The 26,069-nt window shown below is 36.6% G+C and overlaps 2 protein-coding genes across 6 annotated transcripts in view; one reads left to right on the top strand and one right to left on the bottom strand.

The window, feature by feature from the left end:
* Positions 1-44: 44 nt before the first annotated feature.
* LOC128679155 (uncharacterized protein) lies at positions 45-24,779 on the bottom strand. 5 transcript variants are annotated; one of them, XM_053761205.1, is made up of 6 exons: positions 8,139-8,484; positions 6,829-6,897; positions 2,801-2,991; positions 1,636-1,827; positions 1,057-1,236; positions 45-858 (listed from the first exon to the last, which is right to left on the bottom strand). In XM_053761205.1, the coding sequence occupies exons 1-6, from the start codon at positions 8,140-8,142 to the stop codon at positions 631-633; spliced, it is 864 nt and encodes a 287-aa protein (XP_053617180.1). In that variant the 5' UTR covers positions 8,143-8,484; the 3' UTR covers positions 45-630. The 5 variants fall into 5 exon arrangements, with proteins under 5 accessions (XP_053617180.1, XP_053617181.1, XP_053617183.1 ...); XM_053761206.2 differs by lacking the exons at positions 6,829-6,897; positions 8,139-8,484 and adding an exon at positions 24,532-24,779; XM_053761208.2 differs by lacking the exon at positions 6,829-6,897 and having other exon boundaries at positions 8,139-8,475.
* LOC128679151 (rho GTPase-activating protein 9-like) overlaps positions 4,683-26,069 on the top strand; it is a 109,081-nt gene continuing 87,694 nt past the window's right edge. The window contains exon 1 of the mRNA XM_053761198.1: positions 4,683-5,887. Within this exon, the coding sequence (XP_053617173.1) occupies positions 4,688-5,887 (1,200 nt within the window). The 5' untranslated portion in view covers positions 4,683-4,687. The remainder of the gene's footprint in view (positions 5,888-26,069) is intronic.

Here is a 26,069-nt window from a genome sequence, read left to right as displayed (position 1 = left end):
CGTAACTATATAATGTAACTGGTCTAAAGGAAAAAGTCCCAAGGTCCATGTGAAAATTTTTATTTCTCGATTAAAGTCATTTTATGTGAGAGTTTCAATGTTTACTTATTTTGTATTCGATTTATGTTCCATATCCACTTAAAATCTAAGTAATCACAAACATGAACAACGAGGTAGGATTTCACGACTTAAAACTAATTTACATTTTCCAAAAGTAATTTCAACGTATGATTTATGACTAGAGAAGAAACCAATCAACAGTATTAAAAAACATAATCGGCTTTTGAGTGTCCGGTACATAAATTAAACCGATGATTAGTGAGATTTCCGGCGTGGTAATTCTGACATAGCGCAAGCATCAGACAGATGATAGGTCCTTACATTCTCATACATTATTATTTCTTGGTTGGCGACGCCAGTGCAATCACCTGATGTGATCATTCTGGGACCATTGCATTGCACCCAATCTTCTCTTGGTTACTGGAAGTTCGCCCTCGTGCAGATGAGATACCGTTGGAAGTATGGCGGACAGCGTCTCTGAGCTCCGCGGTGGCAGTAGCCAGCTCCGCGCGCTGTTGCCGCTCCGCGCTGCCACGGACGAGTGAGAGATATAGTTGGAAATGTCATCATTCATAAGTTCCCATGGCGGACAGCGTTTCTCAGCTCCGCGGTGACAGCCGCCAGCCTCCTCGCGCGCTGTTGCCGCTCCGCCCTCGCGCGCGCTAGCTTGGCGGCGCGCTGCATGGTGCGCGCGGCGTGCGCGGCGTGCTGAGCGCGACGCTGCGCGTCCAGCGCTGTGATCTCTTGCCGCAGCAGGGCTGTCTCCCATGTGCTGAGCGCGTTGGATATCGCCGCACGCTGTAAGGAAAATTTATTGCATACAGCATTCTATTTGACCAGCTCTGTGACTTAAATAGCCTAAAAAATATTTTGAGGTTCAGCCCTCACAACACTTTGGAAGGTGATTGATCCCCTAATGGCGTCCTCTAGTGTGCAAAGAATAAAGAAATGTCAGCCCTATCCTTGCCAAATATCAATCTGTCTTTACGTTATTACCTTGGACATGTCCTTTAGCATAGCAACCCTCCTCGTTTTGGCATCATCCTCCCTCCTCTGCGCGTCTTCAAGCTCAGCCTTCTTCCTCCATTTCTCCGCATTCTCCAATCGTATCCGTCTATCGGCCGCCAGAAGCGCTCGTGCCTCTTCTTCTATCACTCTGTCTACTAGTTCTGAAACCTGATTAAGTAATTGTTTATTTTTCTTTGGTTTCGCATGTGCTCTCATTGCAACAAAATTTTAGTGAATAATGAAACTGCAGAAAAGACTTCGTCATTGGGTGACAGCGACCGCCGTCACCATAAAAAAAAAATTATTAATCACCTACTCTCGCACAATTTTCAAAATATTTTGCGAGTTCCTCTAATCGTGGATAAAAGTGGACATAAAAGGGCTAAAAGATCAATGGATCTCCAAGATGGATTTTAATGGACATAGGGTTTTTATCAACGAGATTTTGCCTGCCCGTACATTCTACCCGCCAAAACTATGTTCTTGAAACACGTCAAGAGTGTTGCGCCACATGGGGCGTGTTTGAAAACACGCATGACGCGTTTACCTCACTCAATGTCAACTAACCTTTTTCTCATCAAGGGCTTGCAATTGCGCGGCACTCTTCATCTCCTTCTGTCTGATGCAGTCGAGGAGTCTGCCCCTCCTCACCTGCTGGTCCAGGGTCCGTTGGCATCGCTGGTACTCTATCAGTGTGTTCTCTTCTTGACGTTTCTTGTGTAAGTATCGTTTATACTGCTCTGATGTTTCTGCCGCCACCTTAAAAAAATATATAGTTTTATTAAAATTAATAACACTTTAGCCAAGGTTTATTAAGTTAAATTAATTATTTAGTTAGTAGACTGTTCAATTTTGTGTATCAAAATTTCTTAGTTTCTAGATTTAAGATAACTGATGGATTAATTTGTGTTACTAGCTCTGTCCAACCCGTAAAAGAATGAAGACGTAATACTGTATTGTTTATCATTATTCTTATACTATTTGTTTGTATTTGTTGCATTCCGTCTCAATACACAAAGAGTTTAAGTCACAAATGTGTCCCTAGAGGGCGCTGTACCGATTTAAAACGCGGTATGGTTTCTTTTTTGTTAATCCTTATAGTAAATCTCTCACCTTAATAAATGAGTTCAGTATATAATAAATAATCTAATACGCAATACATAGAGACACTAAGTAATCCTATAAAGTAATACACATATAAAGATCCTTTTCACCAGTACACAAATACCTATTGGTGAAAAGGATCCCGTACCCGTTGGGTAAAAAATGAATCAAATGAAATCAGAAAAATCGTTTTTTGAAACCGTAATAGACAGACACTTTAAATTTTCTCAGAAAGTGTTTTATTTATTTTTACTGTCCGAAAAACAGGAAAATATTTTTTTCTGAAATCATGTTTGTGTATGAGTAAAACGCGTTTCCCTAGCCGATTTCGTAAATATTTTAAAACATTGATAAAGTTATTAATCAACAGGTTATTTTACATAATAGAGGTTAGGCTAGTGTATGGTTTGTTAGGTATTCCTAGATGAATTGATTTATAAGATAGGTAGGTAGGTATGTAGTGTAATACGTATACAGGTAGTCAAGACAACTCTGTATGGAATGAAACCTTGATAGGCAGGTAAGTAGATAGTCTAATACTTACATTTAGTCAAGTCAAGAAAACTCTGTAGTGAATGAAACCTGTTATCTCACGTCCTATAAAGTACACTTTAAAGTAAAGCCATACCATGTTTCTTTCTTGTTTCTCCCTCTGCCACAGCTTCCTGAACTGGTCAGCGAGCTTCTCCCTCTCAATATCGTCCTCTCTCTTTCTGGCGAGAGCTGCCAACAGCCGCCAGTCGTGCTCGGGAATCGAATCCAGGATGCTACTGTCTTCATAGTTGTAGGAACCGATCAGTTGGGATATTGAACTGGGTACTGGAATAAAACAAAATTAGTAGTTAATTGCCATCGATATATTATGCTACTAGCTTTTACCCACGTCTTCGTCCGCGTACTTCTTACGGGAGCAGTTTTTCCGGAATGAAAGGTACCCTATGTCCGTCTCCGTAGCTCAAACTACCTACATGTTTGCAAAATTTCAAGAAGATTGATTTGAGTAGATAGAGCGTGAAGAGGTAACAAACAAACTTACTTTGGCATTTATAATAATGATTAAGATATGTTACAATAGAAATGGTTTGAGACTTTTGAAAATGATGGTTAGAATTAGCTTAACTAGATATAGAAGTTAAGGACGAGATTCGAACATAACACTTAATGTTCAGTTTCATTGACTGTGGCTAGCTTGTAAAGATTTTAAATATGAATAAACTTACTTGTACCCTAGCGAATATCAATAAACACAACACTAATAACACCTACATATTTCGTTACTACTTTATTACAGTTTTGGTCCATATTTACTGAGTTGTCAACGCCAATAACAGATCACAATTTTGCCTTTGTTGTTTTAAAATGTAACAGACATTTCTTTTGCCCCCGTAAGGCAATTTGGTGACCACTCCCAGTTGGCCACTATGGTATCTGTCTGATAACGTACCTTCGGGCAACTTGTTTACAGGCGACTTCCTCGGCGAAAGACAGACTTTCCTTGGACTTTCTGTTATGATTTTATAACAAAACACCATTATAAACTCTTATACAATCTTGTCCAAAAGCCGTGGGAATACAATTCACTAGAGAACAATACGTTCTCAATGCATAAGTAATTTCGCTAAAGAGATTTTAACGACATTGTCTAAACTTAAAAATTTTGATTCATTACTTATGATAACACCGGAACGACTAAATTTATAGTTAAAAGTGATGTTATAACACTTTCCAAAGAAGTTGATTTTGTAGTGAAATAAATACACGAAGCGAAAACAAACGTTTCATTTGGATATCGATTTAACAACCCAAGTCAAGGTTGCTCGGAGTAAAACGATTATTTTATTAAAGGTTGTGGCAAAGACGCATCACGGTTGAATATTCATTTTAAATTGCGTAATGAAGTATTTCCAGTTCCTTAAAATTCCAAATATATAACATATTTGGAATTTTAAGGAACTGGAAATACTATAATGGAGTAACGTTTCAGTATTGTATTTAATTAGGTACCTAAATCAATAAATGTAGTTAGTAATTGAAAATTAAAAAAAGAGAGTAAATTTCAATCATTAAAGTTTCTTATGATTTCGAGCAATGGTTTAGTAAATACCTATTAACATATTTACAAATTTTAAGTACGTACTTATTTATTTGTATAAAATAATCGAATTCAATGCAAATCATTGACAATTGACACTGAAAAGATTGACACTTGAGAACAACTATTCGATAAAATCTGATAAATGCAATTGAAAGGTACAAGAAAAATATTATGAAGTCACAAAGAAAACTTATGCCGCAATAAATAATACTTACTACTTAAGTACAAACTTAGGCAACCCCAGAGGTAGTGGACACCCATCTAGGACAATGTAAGAGTCCTTACAAAATAATAGAAATTGTAATAGTATTGTTTCGAACAAATGAAATAATGGCAATCGCCAGAGTGTGTTATCACGGCTTATCACAGCCATATCTCAACACCGTGATACGGCAGTCGACACCACGCAGCGGACCGGTGATGACGAACACTGCCACCATGGACAAAGATAAACCACCCGAGATTAAAAGGAATAGTGTTTTCAATAAACTCAGCAGAGAAAGCATTAGCGTCATCGAAAGAGGTCTGCTTGGAGAGCTACCTGTCAAGCTAAGACCTACATTAGTACGGCCAACTACATTAGTGCGTGCTGAACAGGTGCGCAGCCGCAGGTCGAATGTTATTGTCGAAAAACAGCCGGGAATTATCTCGTCATGTTTGTCGCCTATCCAAGACTACAGCGATGCTGATAGGACGTCATCCGAGGAGGAAGATAGCGTATCGCCACTCAAGAAATCGTTCAGTTTCCGCGAGAGGCTCTCTAGAATGAATATATTTGGCAGAGACAAAGAGAAAGATAAGGCTAAACTTAAGAAAATTGCTGAAGATAAAATTAGTCTTTCGAGCAGTGCGTCGTCGGCGTCCAATGCTAGTAGCATGGAGCGGGAGAAAAAGTCGAGGAAACGATTCTGGTTGTTCAGACAGAAAGACTTGGATGATAATAAAGAAAGAAGGAAGATAGAACGCCCAGCGTACATGAGGAGCAAAAGTTTCGAATTTCTTCCAAGAGCCGCCAAAGAAAAAGTAGACGAGCTACAACCGACAAATCTTAGAAAAAACTGTCTATCATTCATTTATAACAGCAGTGACGCGTTGGCTGATGAATGGGCTGATATAAGTTACGATAAAGACGATGGAGTGTTCCTACAAAGAGTCAAAGAATTCCCAAGCCTAGAGTCTAATACGAACTCGACTATGTCAACGGAGACATCTTCTAGTGGGATCGTTTTTAACTTACTCAAATCGGAATCTATGGAGAATGTATTGAAAGAGTTTGACAAAGCTGTAGAGACGTTTAGTGAGAATTATGTGAGTGATTGTGAGACGTATACGAAGTGTAATGATTTGACGAAGGAACAGAAACGTAAGAGTTCTTCGTTTAGTGCTTTGCCTTCGCCAAAAGTATTGCAAGTGAATAAAGTGTTTGAAGTGAGTGAAGATTTTAAGAAGGAGTTGTCGATGATGTTGATAGTGAAGCAGGGTAACAAGACTTGTAGGAGAGGGTCTGTAACGGATTGCTTCCTCCTGGAAGGGAAGAAAGTCGCGTCCAATCAGGATAAGTACAGGAGGGCATTGAAGAAGCCAACCAACAGGGTGCGAAGGATGAGCTCCACTAAATATGTAAGTCCTTTTGTACCTCCTTTTTGTATTTACAACTACATAAGTAGCGATAGTTTTATGCCAGCTCCACACTCATATCAAGAGAGATGCAAACGCGAATGCGGGAACATTGCTAGTGCTTTCATTTACCGCAATCAGCAATGTATACCGAATCCGTTATAGTTCAGCAAATTACATTTGTGGAGTGCGACAATGTGGAGACGGAATTACAATTTTTCTTATTTAATATTTTTTTACCGGTGCGCTCGGGAAGAGTTACTAGTTTAACACAAAATAAAGTTTGTATGGTCCCATTTTTAGAATTCATGTGTAATGTTTATTGTCAAAGGCACAAAGTTGATATTGACTTAACGCAGATCAAATAATCTTATCATAACGCTTAACAGGTGAGTGATAACGGTATCAAGACAATAAGAGCATTTGGAAGTACAAATTGAATACTTACAGAGAAATATAAAAGTAAACCTAAGGTAAGTATGAACGTAACTTGTTTTTGACACATATTATCCTTGGGGTGGGATGCACCGTCAACTTTGAGGTTAACTTCGACGTGCGTAGAAAAAAGCAATGTAAAATGTCATGTGTTATTAGATGTTGTCCGTAGCTTCACCCGCGGTAGTATGTTTCACCCCGAGCCCGGGTTTTCTATTACATGATTAGCCAAGCAGTTGTTTAGCCGTGAGACAGAAATACAGACTTTCTTAGCATATTCTTCTTAGTGTCCTCTTGTCGGTGGATTAGTCACCAAACTCTGTTGGGGACTACCATGAAATATACAACACGTAGCTCGTCATTGTGTTCACATGTTCTCTCGTTTAACACGATGCGTGCACACATAGGTCGTGTGAAAAAGAGATAGAATGTGGAAGTATTACATCTGAGAGCATCTGAGTGATGATCGTGAGTGGGAGAGTGAGTACGCTGGCTAAAAAAGTTGTCACCCTTTATCACGAAAACTGAACATGGGTTTTCGTAATTTGCCGCCGTGCAGTGTCCGAAGCTCAAGATACCTGTTATCAAAAGAACTAACAAACTTGAGTAGAAAAAATAAAAACAGAATTTTCTAATTTTTGCTGAATTCCAAAAAACAGAAGAACAGAAACAGAAAAAACAGAATTTTTGCTGAATTCCATGGAATTTTATAAAATTTTGTCAAAATTGATAAATTAACATTTGTTACCACATTTATTGATGTGACAATTGCGCTTCGCTTATCATAAAATACCTGTGTGATTGCAATCGGTATTCGTCATATTCATTGATACGATACGTCACGTTTTACGATTTTTAACAGTTATTTTCAAAAGACAATTATCAAATTATAATTTAATATTAGATTAATATTTTTGGATAACGGAATATTTATTTATTTATATTATTTTTTATTTATTTATTTATTTATAATCATATTATTAATGGCATGTAGTAAGAAAGTTTTGTCTATTTCAATTAGAGATACATAAAAAAGTCATCTAAATAAACTCAAAAACACAGCACGGATTTTCATGACGTGTTCATCAATAGATAATGTGATTCCTGAGGAAGGTTTTGTTTGATATGTATAATTTATTTTGATTTTACCCGAGTTAAGCCAGCTAATATCAAACTAACAAAATACTAGTGCAGTCGGTCGTGTAAAGAATGCACATGTCAAACAATCCCCAGGAAAAATATATTTGGGAAACCAGGACGGGCCTAGGTTATAATCCAGTTATGAAAACTAAATGTAAATAAATAATAAGTCCTCCAGGTCCTATGCTGTAAACAAATGGTACATTGCAATACTGGGCGCGGCTTGCTGCTACAAATGCCATGGGATTTGAACCCGTGACCCGTGTTGACATTCGAGTGTTTCGAGCAGTCGGACGACCCAGATTGGTAGTTCGCTGGCAGCGGCGAGCTACCAATCTGGGTCTAATCAAAAATTTCTAATAATAAATCACTCTATATAGATCAAGCATTGATCTAAATATTTATTTATTGAATTTTTGCCTACGCATATTCAATCCATGATACTTAACGACTTTTCGTATGGGAGCAACCCCGAAATAGCGAAATAAATCAAAGTCAAATATTTTATTCAGAAATTAGGTCCTCACGGGCACTTTCTCACGTCATATTCTAAATTAAATAATATTTTGTATCATAACTACAAGCTACTAATAGCATTTTGCAGCATTGCTGAGAAGAAATGCCGAAACAAATGCCAGAAGGGCTTATCATTTTTTAAACATAAATTTATATCACATACCCATGTCCGTAGTAGAGCTAAGACACCGCACGCACGGCCACGTTTAGCGTAGACCAGCAAATTACGTTCTACGTCTGGCCTTGACAGAACAGGCAAATCCAAGTGTTAGCTTGAAGTCGTGAAGGATGATATGCGTGCCAATGGTCTGACAACTAGGGATGTCGACGACCGTGCGAAACGGAGACGAAAAAATTGAAAAGCGGACCCTGGCGCTCAACGGCGGTAAGAAACCAAGGAAACGCTCAGATAAGAGTGAGGGATACCTAGGACATCTAGTCCACAAGAGCAGCGATCCATTGCTGGTGAAAGTTCGTTACGGACTGAAAACTAGACTGGTGTGACTGAGGCGAGATGCGTTTTGCGCATTGACGTATCGTGTTGCATACATTTGCATAGTTTTATTTAATTACTATCAGTTTCCTAGGCTCTGTCTGCAGCAAAATGCTAAGGTTCTCTAAAACCTTCCAATTGTCTCAACACAGAAAGTTAGCTCACTCCAATTCTGCGTTTTAACGTGAAAGAATCCAATCCATTGCGCTTATTTTAGATGGTTTCCATTCATGTTGACTGCGTCCCTCCCAAATTACGACACAAGTGGAGGTCTATGTAAAGTACATTTATACACGAGTCAGATTGATATACAAACTCATTTGGCACGAGTGGTATTCGAACCTTGCACCTTTTAGCACAGGCGCCACAGGCGGACATCTTAACCATCGCACCTTAACGCATCAATTATTCGATATGTGATTAGCAGTGTTTAGTTTAGTTTAGTCGTGTGACAAATCACATTTGTGTCCAAATTCGAGCGGTGTTGCCGCAACCAGCGGATCGACATATTATGCCGGCAATACACGAGATGGTTCGGTATACATTGCTGGTTTTTCTTTGCGGTGAACAAAAGCTCAAATACAAACTAATCTATGTTTATTCACATCGGTCCGATATGTGTAACCAGCACTAGATGCAATCTCCAAATAGTTCGATTACAATTATGTGTTTAGCACCACGTAAGGTGACAAATCACTTTTGTGTCCCGTTTAACGGTGTTGTCGCAACCAGCTGATCGTCGACAAATTAGATGCAATCCCGACCGCGTTGCGACAATTTCGTATGTAGACATTACGGTCACTATGTGTAATTGTCATTTGTCACGTCGTGTGTGATTCTCGAGGATTGCAGGCTGAATCAGATAAGAAAATTGTTTTTAAACGGAGTTTCATGAGTAAAAACTTGGTGGACAACCGTTTATGGGTACGTGTAAAGCTCAAAACACATACAATCCATGACAAAAATCCTAAGAAGAAGACGGGGCGCCACTGCCGATCCCAAATAAACGTAACAAACAAGGAATAAGAAAAGAATTTCATGTTTATAGTTCCAATTACTGAGTTTGTGTCTACTAAATACGTGTAAAGTCCGGTCTTGTGAGTTATCCAGCTCTCCAACTATCTGCACATGGATTTACGTACCCCTCTTGACGACCTCGGTGGCGCAGTGGTAAAGTTCTTGCCACTGAACCGAGAGGTCCCGCGTTCGATCCCCGGTCGGGTCATGATGGAAAACGATCTTTTTCTGATGGGCCCGGGTCTTGGATGTTTATCTATATATGTATTTGTTATAAAATATAGTATCGTTGAGTTAGTATCCCATAACACAAGTCTCGAACTTACTTTGGGGCTAGCTCAATATGTGTGGTTTGTCCTCATTTATTTATTTATTTATTATTATTACCCCTATACCTGATACATATTAAAATGGGTTTAATCATCCGTCTACATAAAACAGTAATGTGTCACCCGACGCGCGTCAAACGGCTCAGTAATTAATGGAAAGGTGTCAATTAGATGTCGGGTAAGATGTCAGGCTTACGGCCGATGCGCCTGCGCAATTAAACGTGTAGAAAGCGAGGAGGACACATACTGCCACGAGTAAAATTATATCTCGTCCACGTAGATTTTATACTTAAAAGTTGCAACTTTGTTAATTGACATCTTTGAAGAAATATCGGTGACGAAGTTCGTTCCGCCGCTTCTTCACCTACGTTTTGGAAGTCAATAAGTGATGTAATATCATATAGTTAGGATGATATCACATCATATATGGGCTGAAAAAAATTTTGATCTTTCACCCTATTTCACTCATTTGCGAGAAACTTGATCAATCGTTCGGAACAATCCGGATCTTTCTTAACCTAAATGAAAATCGAACGAACCCCGAGTGATGTGTAACTCTGGACAAACTGAGAAAAATAAAATTAAAATGTCAGGCATTTCGATCGCAAAATGGCGGCGCGCTACTCGACATAAGAAAATGAAAATGACACTTTATTGGCCATTTTTAAATGTAATCCAAATATGGCAATAAATAAAACAATAAAATTGAACGAGATAAATGCATGAAATATACTTTTGAATTAATTTATGTAATGGGCTTGGATAGTCTTAAATATATCAAAGGAATTTGTTTGTTGTTTATGGGCATGATAGATATTACTCTTTACCATATTTGGATGTAGTGTAGGTACTTTTATAGGTACACTACACACAAATATTGTAAAAAGCAAAGAGTCTATTAAGGAATTAAGAAAGTTTTGCTAATAATTTATGAAAGTTTACAGGATGCGTTTGCAGTTCTTTTGTCTTTTATTAGGAAGAAAATCCAGGACCGAAAAGGCTTCCAATGTGGGCTTATTAAATATTTTGATAGATTTCGAGTTATATGTAGGTATAGTCAATAATATCTAGCTGCATCCCATGGCTTCGCTCCCTTGGGAATATCGGAAAGCTTTTAAAAAGTATACCCTATGTCACTCAGAAATAACGTAGCTTCCTACTGGTGAAAGAATTTTGGAAATCGGTTGAGTATTATCGAAGCCCAGAATAAAAATTCACCTACTAGATTCAAACTATTTATAATAATTGTAGGATAATCTGTGTTGGGTTGGGTGTAGTGTATAAACTGACATAGTGTAGTGTAGATGTTGTAGAAGTACTTACATGACATCAACCCCACTTACACATTGTTTATTTTTATGAAATCCAATTAAACACAAGTCTTCAACGATAAATTTAATTTACACCAAGGTATAATCGCGTCGATAATTGTTCCACTGTACGCCTACAGTCGTGAAAGTAAGAGTACAGTCGTGCCGTCAAGTCACGGTCGACGGATCGTGAGGTCGACTGTACGTGCCGCCATTATTGCTAAACGCGGTAGGTTAGAACGGGATTTTTCGTCACATCTTTAATGAGGAAGCGTTTATGGATGACTTCATATGATAGGTTTGGTTATATGGTATTAGCAAGTTGCAATTAATAGTTGCCCGGTTCCTATAGGAATCCCACATCAAAGGAAGCATCCCCGTGTAGTAGGTACTTATTAAAAAAATACAGGACATTTTACATTTGCCAAACTTTCTATGCTCAGTACAATGTAACGCTTAAAAAATATCTATTTAGGTACCTATTGCAATTGAAAATAACCTTTTTTGAACATTCCATACAGAGAAAAAAAAATGACAGCTTTCCGATCCGAGGTTTAGGTACCTGTACATAGACATCCAAATCAAGACAACAGAAAAACTGCCTGCAGAAAAATTACAATAGAAAAACGGATTTTTTCGATCAAAAACAATATTTTCTATTAAATTGTACAACAAGCATGAACAACGTGAAAGTCACTATGCAAATGTTATCAATTTCATGATAACGTTAATTGCAATCGAGTGCACTTCATGCACAAAATTTCCCGATAGCCATCTGCAATGCGTTTGTTTTATCTAATGTTGTTTCGACTGACGTACAAACTGGACTATCAAAGTCGAAGCATTAGATCTTTAAATTAGACCTGAAATAAGACTAAACACGGCGTGATTTACCCTAGGAGAATAAAATAGGCGCGCGAGAATAGTGAATATACGACTGCAATTAAAGATGCTAGAATAAGTAAGGAAGATTAATTATTGTTAGGTTTTGGAATTTTTCTTGTGTGATAAACTGACATATAATACAATCAAGAAAAATCCATGATGTGACTTATTTATGAATAATGAGGATAATATTAGTTTTAGCTAGTATTTGTGTGAGTAATACGAGAGCTGCCTTTTGTCGTTTGCAAACCCCCTGCGATTATTAAAAAAGAAAACATTAGCTTTTCCTCCTTTTGAATTTAGAATTCGAAAACAAAATAATGTTTTATTATAGCGTAAGCTGTTCAAAGGTGACAAGCCGGTTGTCAAAATGAAAATGTCAAAGGAAAATATGCGCGCGATAATTTTCTATAACCTTCAAAGTGGATTAACGCGACTTCAGTGCTTTGAGGAGATCACATCGGTATTTAGTGATGCAGCACCATGTCTTAGGACTGCAGCCCATGTCTTAGGACTGCTGGTTTTTAGAACTTAGACACAAGATAATGTCCACGCCGTGCGGCAGCTAATCGTCAAAGATCGTCATGTGACATACCGTGAAATAGAAGCATCCGTGGGCATTTCAGGGACTACTATCCAAAAAATCCTGCACGACGAACTTGGTGTAAGAAAGTTTGTCTCTCGTTGGATACCACATTTGCTTAGCGACGACCAATAAACAGCCCGTGTTAGACGATATTGCAAAACTCTGCAGCGATTCAACCGAGGAGAGTGAAAACACGTTTATGATATGGTTAGTGGTGACGAATCTTGGATATATATGCTTACGATCCAGTTTCCAAGCAGCAGCCAACTGTCTGGTTCATCCAAGATGAGCCAAAACCGACCAAAGTCACACGCTCACGGAACACTTCAATAAAATTGGTTGCGTTGTTTGTGGCAAAGGGTGGTCACGTCGTCACTATTGTACTAAAAGATCGCAAGACGATTAACGCTGACTGGTACACCACTGTTTGTTTCAGTCATCATAGAATTTCGAAAAAAACAATTCAAGACGTCGTAATGATTTGAGCCCTAACGATTTTTTTACGTTCCTTAAAATTAAGCAAAGTCTTCGTGGTAAACGTTTTAGCTCACCCGAAGAAGCTGTTGACGCATACAAATCGGCCATTTTGACTACCCTCAATTCACAGTGGAATAAATGTTTTGAAAACTGGTTCGAACGCATGCAAAAGTGTATAAAATATCGCGGAGAGTTCTTTGAAAAACAATAAATGGTAATAATGTATTACATTGTCTATACTTTTTTCAAATGACACAACTTAAAGGCTGCCCTCGTAACTCAACTAAAGCTCGCTCGTGGTTTCGGATACACCTCCAACTAAACGATCATTATTCAAAATTGATTGTTCTAATTAACTTTGGCGCGAAGTGAAAGCGTTCTCCCGACGACCGGCCATTGCAAAGTGGCAGAGACAGAGACAATACCATAGAGGCATAGACAATACTACGCGGGAATATTGCGAAACTATCCAATTGCTCTTGTTGTAGTGTTGCCATCGCGATTGTTAACTTTTCAAATCGTGAAATAACAAGAATGTCTACAAAATCATTACTTTTAGCAATTTTTTTTTAGCCGGTGCCGGTATGTGTGATATTGTTGTGGTATCAGGTATTTTTAAAGCCCGACGACAAACGGAGGGGACTTGTAAATTTAACGTGTCTGTGTATTCTATATCCCCATTATTGCTGCCTTCTTTATGGATGGATAAGGAGTACCTATGGGCCATGAGGCCATGACCCACCATGCGGGCACATTGCGGACTTCCGATACCCACGACTTTCACGGATATACCTGCAATCCAGCCTTATTAATTATTCTTTGGATTGATTTGACTACATAATAGTTTGTGAGCCTATAGGATTACATATACAAAATTACAACGTACTATGAGCCTAGAGTTTTTGCTTACGTAGCAATTTTATGGCTGCACGTATTTATGGTTAAACCTGATTTTGTAATCGTTAAAGTAACTTAACTATTATCTAACGTAATTATAGTGTGTTCAATAAAGACCCGTGCACACGTGCATCCGGGATATGGCTTCTACACGTCACGTCTTCACGTGTGAGGTGTACTTCTTTGTGTAACACGATAGGGTCTCGGTGTTGAGATGAGCGGATATTAATTTTTAATTGATTTCATTGTCCATTATTTCAGTGAGTAAAAAAAAACCTTAATCTTCTTCTCTGCTGCACAAATCAAATTAAGTAAACAGTAGAATTTCTAATGATGAAAGAGTTTTTGAAATCGGTTTGATAGTTTCGGAGATTGCCCGCCTCAAACATACAAACTCACAAACGCTTACCTCTTTATAATAATAGTATAGATTACCATGCTTTGGATGGATATGGAAGTATGGATTAGTCAATGTGCCCTCCACCCGTGATACCCATGCTCCCATAGACAATTAATCTCGGTACGTGTCCATAATGCTAAGCAGACAACATTGCAGACTTTCATTTATTAGACAATCGTATTTTGTTAGTTAGGTACCTACTATCATAAATATGAATACAATATATTCGTAACTAATATTATAAATGCGAAAGTGAATTTGTCTATATGTTTGTTACCTCTTCAAGGTTTATCCACTCAACCAAGCTTCTTGAAATTTTGTATACTACATATTTGAATTATGGAGTAGGACATATCTTCTTCGGTAGGAACATGACGCGGGCGGAGCCCCGTGCAAAAGCTAGTAAAAAGATTACCGGCGTAGACTTTGGTAGGTACCTACATCACTCTCGTCTATTTCAGCCAAACCAAACAATTCCAGCGTGCATATTGTAAGCAGCTTAAATCGGACTTAATGCAAATGCAATTTCTGTCAGCCAATTTTTGTGTGGAAAGAGTGAAGTGAACCGAAAACACTTTTTGGTTCACCAAAGATATATTTTGAGTTATTTTAGAACGGATACGTTTTGGTTCAAGACATATAATATCGTATAGTTAGACGTATCAGCCTGTAGACGGGTTTCGATTATATTTATTTTTATTTTTCCGTTCAAATTAACATTTCCGGCACAAGTACGTAGTTAATTCGAAATTAATCTAAATATCTAATAATAAAAACCTAATCAGTGAAGAAAATGTAAATAATATGTATGTAGTAGTTACATTACACAAGCAACGTTTTTGTTTATTGGCAAACAAATATCTCCTTATAAACAAAGCTAAAAGGTTACATGTATTGTAAAGCATGTATGAAGCAATTAGATTTGAATCAAAAATAATAATTAAATTACAAGACTAATTCCAACCATTGAATACAGGATAGAACATATACAGAATTAGAATTTGTATCTTAACTTTGCAAAACGGAACGTTTAATCTTTTACTTTCTTAATTATCAGTAAAGTTACAACAAATATAAAGAAAATTATAACGGGCTTAACGCATCGCTTCCAGAAAAATTAAATACTGGCAATACTATAATTATCATCTACGTCTAAGCGTGGACTGTGTAGCCATTGCTACAGGGTCATTGGACTATTCCGCGAGGTGCTGCCGGGCCGGTAATGCAGTTTTTTTTTATCGTTGTCATAGAATAAGTACCTGATAAAACTCAGAAGGATTGAACGTCGGAGCCCAGGGACCGTTTTCTCCTGGCTGGGGAAGAAACTGAGAGAACGCTCAGATGAGTGAGAGACTACAGAACGAGATGAAATAAAAAATATCGAACTCCAGAGATGCCTTATTAGGAGAACCGATTCAATTTTTTTTACGTCGAGTCAAAAGTTAAATTTTTTCGGAATAAAAATTTGCCATGGCCAGCTCATAATTTTGCCCTTTATAAGGACAGACAGGCAGACCAGTCTGGATTGTCGGACATTTGGGTAAAAACACCCTACATTATTGAGAATTTTAGTGTCAAAAACCAAGATTTTTAAAAAATATCATACATTATATTCTTAAATTTTAATTAATATAAATAATCTCGAGTAAGTAATTCGTGAAATTAAATGCGCTCGCTCGTTCGTCATCGTAAGATTCGACTTGTGAACTATAATCCAAGTGAAAAAACCTAACAAAAGTATTAATATAAGTAGGCTGGACACGCAATCAAAAAGCCTATGTCCAGTATTATACGGACGCCTGGCAACCCTACTCATAAGGTCCAAGAATCTGGACAAGATGGACACTCAAGCAAGTGAGGCATACATGTGAGCCGATAAGTAGAAATAGGTTAAATCGGTAGAAGAAAAACCCCAATGGGGTCTGTCGACTGCCATACCTAATCCTCGATTTGACGCCCCCCTGACATGGCTCAATAGGTTCAAATCCCGTTACCCATGTATACTAACATTACAACGAGTTATCTGCAGAGCTGATATTAGTCGGGTTATCAAGAGATACACAGAGCAATGTTTCACCGCTTGCTGATAAAGTATCTGATAGTCTGTAACATATAACAGACAGGTAACAATTGTGTTTCACAAGTGTTGGATTGGAGTAACTCAATCACATTAGTTTATCTGTCAGATTATAATATGATATTTTATCAGAAAGTAGTAGACACAGGTCATCAAAGTTGCATACGTTTCTTTTACCACTTTCTGATTAAAATATAACATTAAGTTACTATGAGAATAATTGTCAAAGAGTATTTATGTAATCAATTGATTTGCATGGCATTTTGATTACACAGATAATACAATCAGAAAGGGACAAGTTTATGATTGTTGATGACGAATACTGATCAGATTCCAACCTATTATTAAATGACGCATTTTTAGCAGATAACTTGAATATATTCCATTTAAAAAAGACAAGTTCCAAATCCGTCCATTTTCACACATTTAACGCCCCATTTCACAACTTTCTGATATTTATTCTTGTAATCTGACAGATAATTGCCTGGCTGTGATTATTTCCCCTATGCAACACTTGCCAAACACAGTTTTTTCACTGTCTGTTCGATATCTTAAGTTTGTATATGAGTAATTAGTGTTATTAGGTTATCAGATATTTTATTAGTAAGCAGTGAAACAGGATATAAGTTTTTTTATTTAGTTAGGTAGTTCTATTTTATAAATCTTTTATATACTTATATAACAAAAATTTAAAAGTATTTTTTATGTGATGTATTTTAATAAGGCGTCACTACGTAACTAGTATAAAACAAAGTCGCTTCCCGCTGTCTGTATGTCCCTATGTATGCTTATATCTTTTGATGCGGGTTTGAATATGACTGTCCATAAGACCAGGTAATGTAGCTCATACAAATAAAACAAGACCACCATTTGATACTTCCTCTACCTTAGCGGTTTTATATCATCTTACTGTATTCTGAACCTTACTGCAAAGTTATAAGTATCTTAATCAATAAGACTGAAGATTTAAAAGAACTTCGCAAAGCAACGGATGAACGATTACGTATCGAATTTCAGGTTTGGATCAAAATAAATAAAATGTCATATTAATATTATATTCGTATATTGATATAGAAAACACACATTGTATTCCATATCAATATCACTACATACATACATATTGTAAAACAATTAAAGCCGTTTCCCGCTGTATGAAAATATAGTTAGTTAGTGAAGGTGGCCTCTACTTTAATTGTAATACATATTCAATCAAATATTCATATGGGAAACTATATTGTTCAGAAGAAATGACATTATGATATAACAATTCTCAGTTTCGTTTAATTAGACCGGCGCACACGCACCGCAGTGAAAGCTAGCGGAAATGCAAGATGGCGACGGAATAACAATGACGTTATTAATTTCGTACAGCCATGATATATGTATTACGACATGTCTTGTTATACTCCCAATTTGGGCTGTAAATTACGACATAATCTTATGGTGTTTTGATTCTACACTTTGCCTTTTATTGTTAAATGAATGAATGAATGATTGAAGGATTCCCCGGACAGAGAACTGACCACAATATTGAATACTAATTTTTGTATTCTCTTGATGAGAATAATTACATACCTAGACAGAGGAATTACATCTTGTAATGGTAATGAAACTGCACAAATATATTTGTCAGCTTTTTATAAGTTCAAGTTACAAAACTGGTGAGGTTTTAGACCAATAAAGAATTTTCGTAGTAATATTGGACTCCTCCAACATAGGACATCTTCAGCGTACTTTTTGCGACGTAATTTTTTGCATGATATAATTACTGGGAAGTATTATATTCTGTGTCTGTGTATTATTATGTGTCTTATATAAAAAGTAGGGTCATGTCTTCCGTTGTAGACTTGCAAAACTGAGCCCTTACCGTTAGACAGGTACCTAGTACTGAAAGTGTGTTTACAATCGACAGCACTTCTAACCATTAATTGCAAAATAGCCGCTATTACCGCGACACAGGGTAGTACCTGATATACAGTTAACAGTACTGGAATGTAACTTCTAGTAGGTAATAAGTTTAGTGGAATTTAGTCTCCACGTCGACTGCGCTTGTAAAGTAAACCAATGATGGCAACACACGTGCGGAAATTCGCAGCGAGACGCGACAGTTGTAAGTTCAGCAGGCCAATCATAAACTTTTACTGAACGATTCAAATGCAGCGCAGTTTTGTTTAAGAACTGAAATGAATCGCATTGATAATAAAAAAATAACATGATGGTTCGAATTTGCAATGATCAGTTTAGGTGCCAAATTATATCGTAATAATTTATGATATGATAAGTATGTAAACCACAGGTTTCTGATTGATTTTCTTAATAAAATCTATGAGTATCTCCATGACTGTCTTTCTCTGTCAATCTTCATACTTCTTTCTTTGTAAGTAGAATGCGATTTGTCTAAACTCAGGACTCATAACGAGATATAGTTCTGAAAGTAAATGTGCTCAGGATGCGTACATTTTTTCAAAATTTCTTAGGTTCAAATGTTACTGCTCACGATTGAGATTTGAAGTCCTTCAAATCTAAATATCGATCAGAACAGCTGTTATCCAACCAAACTTCCATCTGTATCATTTGTACTTTTGATCACAGCACCGTTTCGGTGCGAAAAACGATTCGTATATTCCACTAAGCCAATTAGCTGACAGATTAGCTTTGATCGCGCTGAGCAGTCATGGACGCTCGGGATTAGCGATGTAGTGATAGTGTGCTAATGTGCCCTGGCATGACACATTTCAGCTTATATATAATATAGGTAATTCTTTGTGTCCTGGCCTGGCCGATTTCAGATTATACAGGACACATTAACACTGCACTATTTTTTATTTATATGTTGAGTATGATAGAACACAACTTTTAGAAGAAATTTACATTCATTGTCACTATCATCAGCAGCTGCCCCAATGGAACTACTTTTCTTCTTCTACATCATGAGAAGAAGATGAAACTACTGATTTACAGTAAAAACTTAAAATGTCAACTTTCTAATGTCCGATCATAAGAGAACAAAAAAAAATTTTTTTTTACATCCACCACAGTTTAATCATACAAATTTGCTCATAAAAGTACGGTATAAAAAATACCCTGTATTTTTATAAGCTAAAAAATACCCTGTATTTTTAAGTAAGTGCTTATTTAATGTCACTTTATGCCTAAAATTGGGTACCGCCCGATTTTACGAGGATGATTTCTGTGCATCTATGTTTTAAAGCATTGGAAATGCGAACACAGAATGAGGAACTCTAGTTGTTAACACGGTCTGTTGAGAAAACGTTTTTAGCACTAGGGATTGATGCAAAGCTACCTATTTAGGGAACTAGGGCATATAATACGAGAGAGAGTGTATTTCGATCGGAGAGCTATTTTAGAATGTAATGGACACTAACTGTCTGGCGAGGCTACGACATAGGGCGATGATGGAGTGGCCCGACTTGATGTGAAGATGTGTATGAAAGTTGAATGTCACTATGAAAGGTAACTTTAATTATAGAAATATCCTTTTCCAAGGAATTAAGGTTAGATTACAATCCTTTTTTTAATGTTTAATAGCAATTTTTAATGTCACGGTTTGAGCAAAGTAGGCAAAGTATCTTCCATTTCATTTCTTCAAAGCATTCGGTCTTATTTAGTTTCAGTATATTGATTGAAATATGCAAAACACATATCAAGTTAATTATTATACTGCAAAAATTCCAAACTGCAATCCACCATGGATTGCAGTTTGGAATCTTTTCTTAGATTATCTACAGAAATGGTTTAAGCATGAAATATCAAGCTTGGAAATAGAAAAGAAATAAATTATTCACAGCATAAAAATATACATTACAGAAAAATAATAAAATTATAATTCTACAAAAATACAAAAGGCATCAATCAGCTTGTGCCATGATGAGGAGCCACGACGTTGATTTTAAGTGACACCAAACAATATATTAAAACAGTCCCAAAAAACGACGACTTTCATTACAATTTCGATTTAAAAAATACCAAAAGCCTGAAAATCTCCAACCAAGGGTACAGGAAACCATAGATTATTCACATTGAGCTCAAATCGACACACGTTCGCTTTATCTGTGCCACGCTTCGCTTCACACGGAAATTGGGATCAAAATACAGTTCGTACTGTCGTGCATCGCTACTTTTGGCGGTAACAAAAAATGCAAAAAGTAAAGTGGATTTTGATACGAAAATGCAACTTTAAGCTTCGTACAAGAAGTAATCTTGCATATCTTGAAATACAGTCAATCGACCTTAAATCCTAACGACATATTTAGATAATCTTCTATATCCTCATTTAACCTGTTGTTGGTTGTACGACTTACGATTTTCTAGAATGTTTTAAGGGTAAATAGGTATAATGTTTGAAGAAGGTTTAGATAACAGAAAATCAACCTATATACTCGTATCAATCCAATATATACCTAGGTCAATCTCAAATAAGTCCATTATTTTCTGTAACATTTTAACGCAATTATAATTCAATTAATTTGAAATTATTATAAACACGAATTATAAAACTAACTGGTTTTAATTAGGTTTGTGTGCTTAGATCTAATCACGTAGTCGATCAGAAGACATTTGTAGTAGGTAATACCTAAGTCTAACTTGTTCCCTGTGTTGTAGATAACATATAATTTTCTGGATAATACAAGTTTGAAAAAGTATTTCTCACTTAGCAACCACATGCATATTAGAAGAATATATTTTTTTAGAGGAATTTCCAGCTCACATTCAGCTATAAACGAGCACGGATGTCATAATCGACCTAACTATATGGATGCAAGTATTATATAACCTATGTATAATCAACAGCACATCAACCTACCCAAATTCATCGCAAACTGGTCGCTATTACCACGCCTAGCAATGAAAAAAGTTAAATCAGGTATACCTATTCTTAAAATTCTTATTATTAATACTAATAGACTTCAAGTAGATAAAGTAATATTTTTTTCTGCCATAGAGGTTCATACAAGGTAACTTGATGTGCTGTTGACTGTACATGGTTAAAAAAAGACATAAAAGGAAAACAAGATAGATAAGGATCATGTGTAAACAAATTCGTTTTCAAAGTGTTTAATGCCATAGAAGAGAGATCTACTCGTATACTAAGTACTGAATAGAAAATAACCTAAATTATTTTGATAATGTTGAACAATTTCTAAGCCAGATCCACATTGCGTAGTTAGTATGAGTGCTTTTATTTACCGCAATGAAAAACCAGCATTGATCCGCCAAAGTTTGCTTGATCAGATTTTGACCTTGATTGACATATTAGAGAACCAAACCATATGGTTGGCGTAGACGGAAGGAGGCCTGTACCCAGCAGTGGCTCACGAAGGGCTGCAGACGACGATGATCATTGACATCGTATTGATAAATCGGAGAAATTTCCGAGAGGACACGAGGACATTACTGTCAAAAATTTATGTCCGGCTGATACAAGAATTGCCTTTGATGCTAAAGATTTCCGATAGGACGACACTGTCAAAAATGTATGTCTAGCTGATAAAAAAATGCCTTAAACTAAAGAATTTCATGTAGTCGAATTTGACGAAACATATTGGATAAAGGAATATGCTTTGTGTTCGTGTGTATTGTATTGTAATGTAATATAATAGGATGCTTCCGTCGACATTGGATATAGCTGAGGCTAACAGAAACTGATCAACTCGAAAACATGATCTGTAACATGAAACTATTTACTAACACAGTTTAATGCGAAAAAAATTAATCCTACTTAAAAAGTCCTATGCTGCGTTTACATTATAAACAAACTCAAAAATTACCGCATGGATTTTACTGTGGTTTTCACTAAATGATAGTGTGATTCCTGAGGAAGATTTAGGTGTATAATTTACTATCGTTTTACCTGACCGAAGGTAACTACTATGTATATAATTATATACTATGCATATAAAAGTTAGTGAATAGAGGATTGTTTGTCATTCTTTCACATGAAAACTAAAATTTCTAACACTCATTATATTTGGCAGTCGTGTGAAAAGTGCACGTGTCGAGCAATACCGGGAATAACACATGTGGTATTTTTTGTTTTATCTCGAAATTACAACGGGAACGATCCTGGATGCGATAACAAACAAAACAAATTATGTCTAGAGAAGGTGATTTTTTTATTGAAAGTTGAAATGAAGATTTTAAATGAATATTGGAGAGACTTATATCCAACAGTGAGCCAAAACATTTAAAAATATTATCGTTTCATTTTTCAGAAATATTGTAATGAAAACATTGGGGTATGTAGGGAAAAGGTAAATGGACAAAATAAATAAAATCAATGCATATTCCTCTCAGCTTAGAGCAATTACAATAGCTTAGTGTCTATAATATCTATATAATAGAATCATAAATATATAGGATAATCTTTAAAAAGTTTGTGAGGGATAAAAATAAAATAAATATAATATTCATCGAAAAGTCGTGATTAGTTGTTACACTGCCCTTGGACTATGAATGATTGAAAAGCTATTTTGATCCGTTTCAACTGAATCTTTTAATAGTGTGGCGTTACGTCAATAACGTACACATACATGTATGTTTTATTTTGATTTAGTTACTTTGTACTTCTTATATCCATACAAAAAGAATTGCTTTATTGACTCCACAAGTTAATAATGCACTATAACCTCTTTATTCATAAGAGTTAAAGCCTACTTTAAGCTAAAGTATGTTTTGTCTCTATCGTACTTTATAATATTTGAAATTGACAGAGAGAGACTAACTTTTTTATGAATAACAGGGTAAAACTATATTTATAACAGTGAGCCAATTTCCATACTGGTCTGAGAGTGAAAACAAAAACATTTAATGTGCCGGCTGCTTCATATCTTACAAGTTGTAAAGTAAATCGAGGGAAAGGGATGTAAACAGCATATGATTTTAATACAACTTAAACTACACTTGAAATTCGCAAATTTAATCTGTGTAAAATTACCACAAAAAGTACGTAACCTAAGGTCGTAATATATAAAAATGACGATGGCTGTATGGGCTTGATCCCTTTGCCTTTTTTTTTCCATATGGATAAAATAAACAAAAAATCTATAAAAATGTTAACAACACAGATGGCAGTGGACTGTAGAAAAGTTTCACAAGTGCCAACAAGAAGTGATAAGCTAGACATGTTTGTTTACGCAAGAAACAGGAAGACTTAAAAGGTAGATAGATAGGTAGGTACCCACTTCGTGAAATGGATTCAAATGCACAACGTAGATGAAGCTGGCCATAGATCAAATGACACGGATCGCACAGATAGTGACAAGGAAATACCCAAGAGAAGACATGTTCGATTTTCTTAGCTTCAAATTGTGTGTAGTAAGTAACAGTGATGTTTCTTTGGTTATTGTAAAAATACTTTTAAAAATACAAAAGGTGTGTTGAGTCTATTGAAGAAATTGACACAACTTACATAGGTAGGTAGGTATTTACTTATTGTTGAAGTAATACCTACTGTGCAGTTTTAATACCTAATTGAAATAAGTACTATGTAGGTACCTACTACCTACTTCATTAACAAAACACTAATCCTCTCACTGGTCTACTGGAAGAGATTTAATGTGCCTTAGGTACCTACTGTACTCGTTTTTATAATGTAGGTACTCTATAAGTTCCTTGTGTACGTAAATTGATAAATAAATGAATTAAAAATATCTTCATGAGGTAGGTACTTACCTACTTACCAGTTTTTATTCTGCGTTTAGTTGAGAGAAAATTGTTATCTCCCTAAACAAATTCTAACCCGTTATCAGCCAAGTTTGTTGACTAACAGACTTATCAGTTAGGCAGTGAATTAAAATCACAAATACAGAATTAACGCTCTATGTCGAATGTCGCGCAACCGCGTCGTGCGTGGCATCAACCAAACCAAGTATAATCCGCGCCAGTCACAATTTAGCGATGGCGCCGTTCGCACGCGTGTCTTCGAATCACGGAATATTTACGTGAACAGTTTCCTTTTCATTGTTGTGAGACCCATTGTTAGTGACAGTGACGGTAAATGAGCGATACAAGTGCAGTGTTCCCAGTGAGTGTTGAGTAAAAATGGCGAATTTAACACTGAGGTACCTGGATGAGTTGAGTTACGTCCTGAATAGCAGGAGACATTTGGCGAATCAGGGGAAGGCATCTTCTGTTGGCGACCTTCTCAATGCTGACGAAGACAGATTCTCACCGGTATGTAACAGGATTATAATATCTAATCGATGTTTAGCTTAGACTGTGAAAACGGTAATTTTATGTCCGCGAAACTAACTGAGGATTTCGTTGCAGTCATCTGTGAGTTTTGACGTCTGTGAAATGCGGCGATTGTAGAACAATAGAGGCTATGGCTATGTAATAGCCACGACCTCTTTTATTTAATTAGTCGATTCTTTGAATCGAATTTGTCACTCGCATGTTGCTGATGGATTTGATTTTTGATTTCGCTAACTTTGATGTGTACGTAGGTACTTACTTACCTAGTTTTGAGTGGCTTTCTAAATGAGACTTGTGTTTATTCTTGACTTCTCCAAGTTCTTTGTAATAAGTCGTACTTAATAAGTTAAAAGAGATACCTGACATTAATTTTTAGGACTAATCCACACACCACGACGACATGGCTGTTATATTACACATGATATCGGCAGGTACCGTTTTGATCGAGAATGAAAAATGGAAAAGAACGGAAGATCGAATAATACTTATGAATTGAGTTCTTCCCCTGGATGGAAAGGTCACTTTTCTCTATTTGAATACCTACGAACCATATTGTTTAAAGACAGCGTTATCAAATTTGAAACTAGGTACCTAGCTATCTGCATTATACCTAAATAAAACTGCACTATCAAAGAAAATAATAAGTTCTTTCTAATTAATTATCTGTAGAAAGAATAGTGTATACAATAATAATAAATAAATAAATAAATAAATGTTTATTTCGGACGTAATCCATATATTGTTAGTAATTTACAAAGTAACTTAAAACTAGTGTTAGTAACAGAAAACAGTACTTATCCAAAAATATCACACATAAGACACAAAACAGTACGTCCTACCAGCTAGGATCCCACCCCCTGGTCACCGGTATTTGTACATCCACCGTGGTGTGAAGACGAATCCAGTGAGACAGTAATGGGGAGTCCCATCGGTCGGTTAGGACACGGATAATATTATTTGAGCTGGAACGTAATCGCATTAAAAGAGCCGCACATCGCTTTCTAATAATTGCATAGAAGCAATCAGTATTGGCGTCGGCAAACATTTTAGACGCGCTGCAAAAACGCGGCAGCCCAAACAATATTCTGAACGCGTCATTGTATTGAACGCGCAAAGCGTTGTATGCGCGCTGCGTATAGTCCGCCCACAGACTGCACGTGTAGAAGGACTGACAGTAAGCTTTAAAAAGTGTCACCTTAACATCCTTGCTACAACGCGCGAATCTGCGGGCTAACATATTACAGCGCACAGCCATCGCTCTGCGCTCGCGCTCAATATCCAAGTTATCACTTAACGTATCGGTTATCCAATGGCCCAGATACTTAAACTTATCCACTTTGTTCAATTCTGTGCCACACACCCGTACTGGCGTAGTGGTATAAGTTTTAGCCCCAGACTTGAAAATTAAA

This window comes from Plodia interpunctella, chromosome 21 (assembly GCF_027563975.2).
Source record: "Plodia interpunctella isolate USDA-ARS_2022_Savannah chromosome 21, ilPloInte3.2, whole genome shotgun sequence".
Taxonomy (NCBI): Eukaryota; Metazoa; Arthropoda; class Insecta; order Lepidoptera; family Pyralidae; genus Plodia; species Plodia interpunctella.
This window is presented reverse-complemented; position numbering and strand designations above follow the sequence as displayed.

Bases quoted from the DNA above. Each gene is read 5' to 3' on its own strand.
- LOC128679155 (XM_053761204.1), bottom strand. From the start codon at position 3,704: ATGGTGTTTTGTTATAAAATCATAACAGAAAGTCCAAGGAAAGTCTGT. The intron at 2,992-3,616 runs GTACGTTATCAG...GTTTTATTCCAG, and splicing joins TGTAAACAAGTTGCCCGAAG to TACCCAGTTCAATATCCCAA. The intron at 1,828-2,800 runs GTATGGCTTTAC...TATTTTTTTAAG, and splicing joins AGAAACAAGAAAGAAACATG to GTGGCGGCAGAAACATCAGA.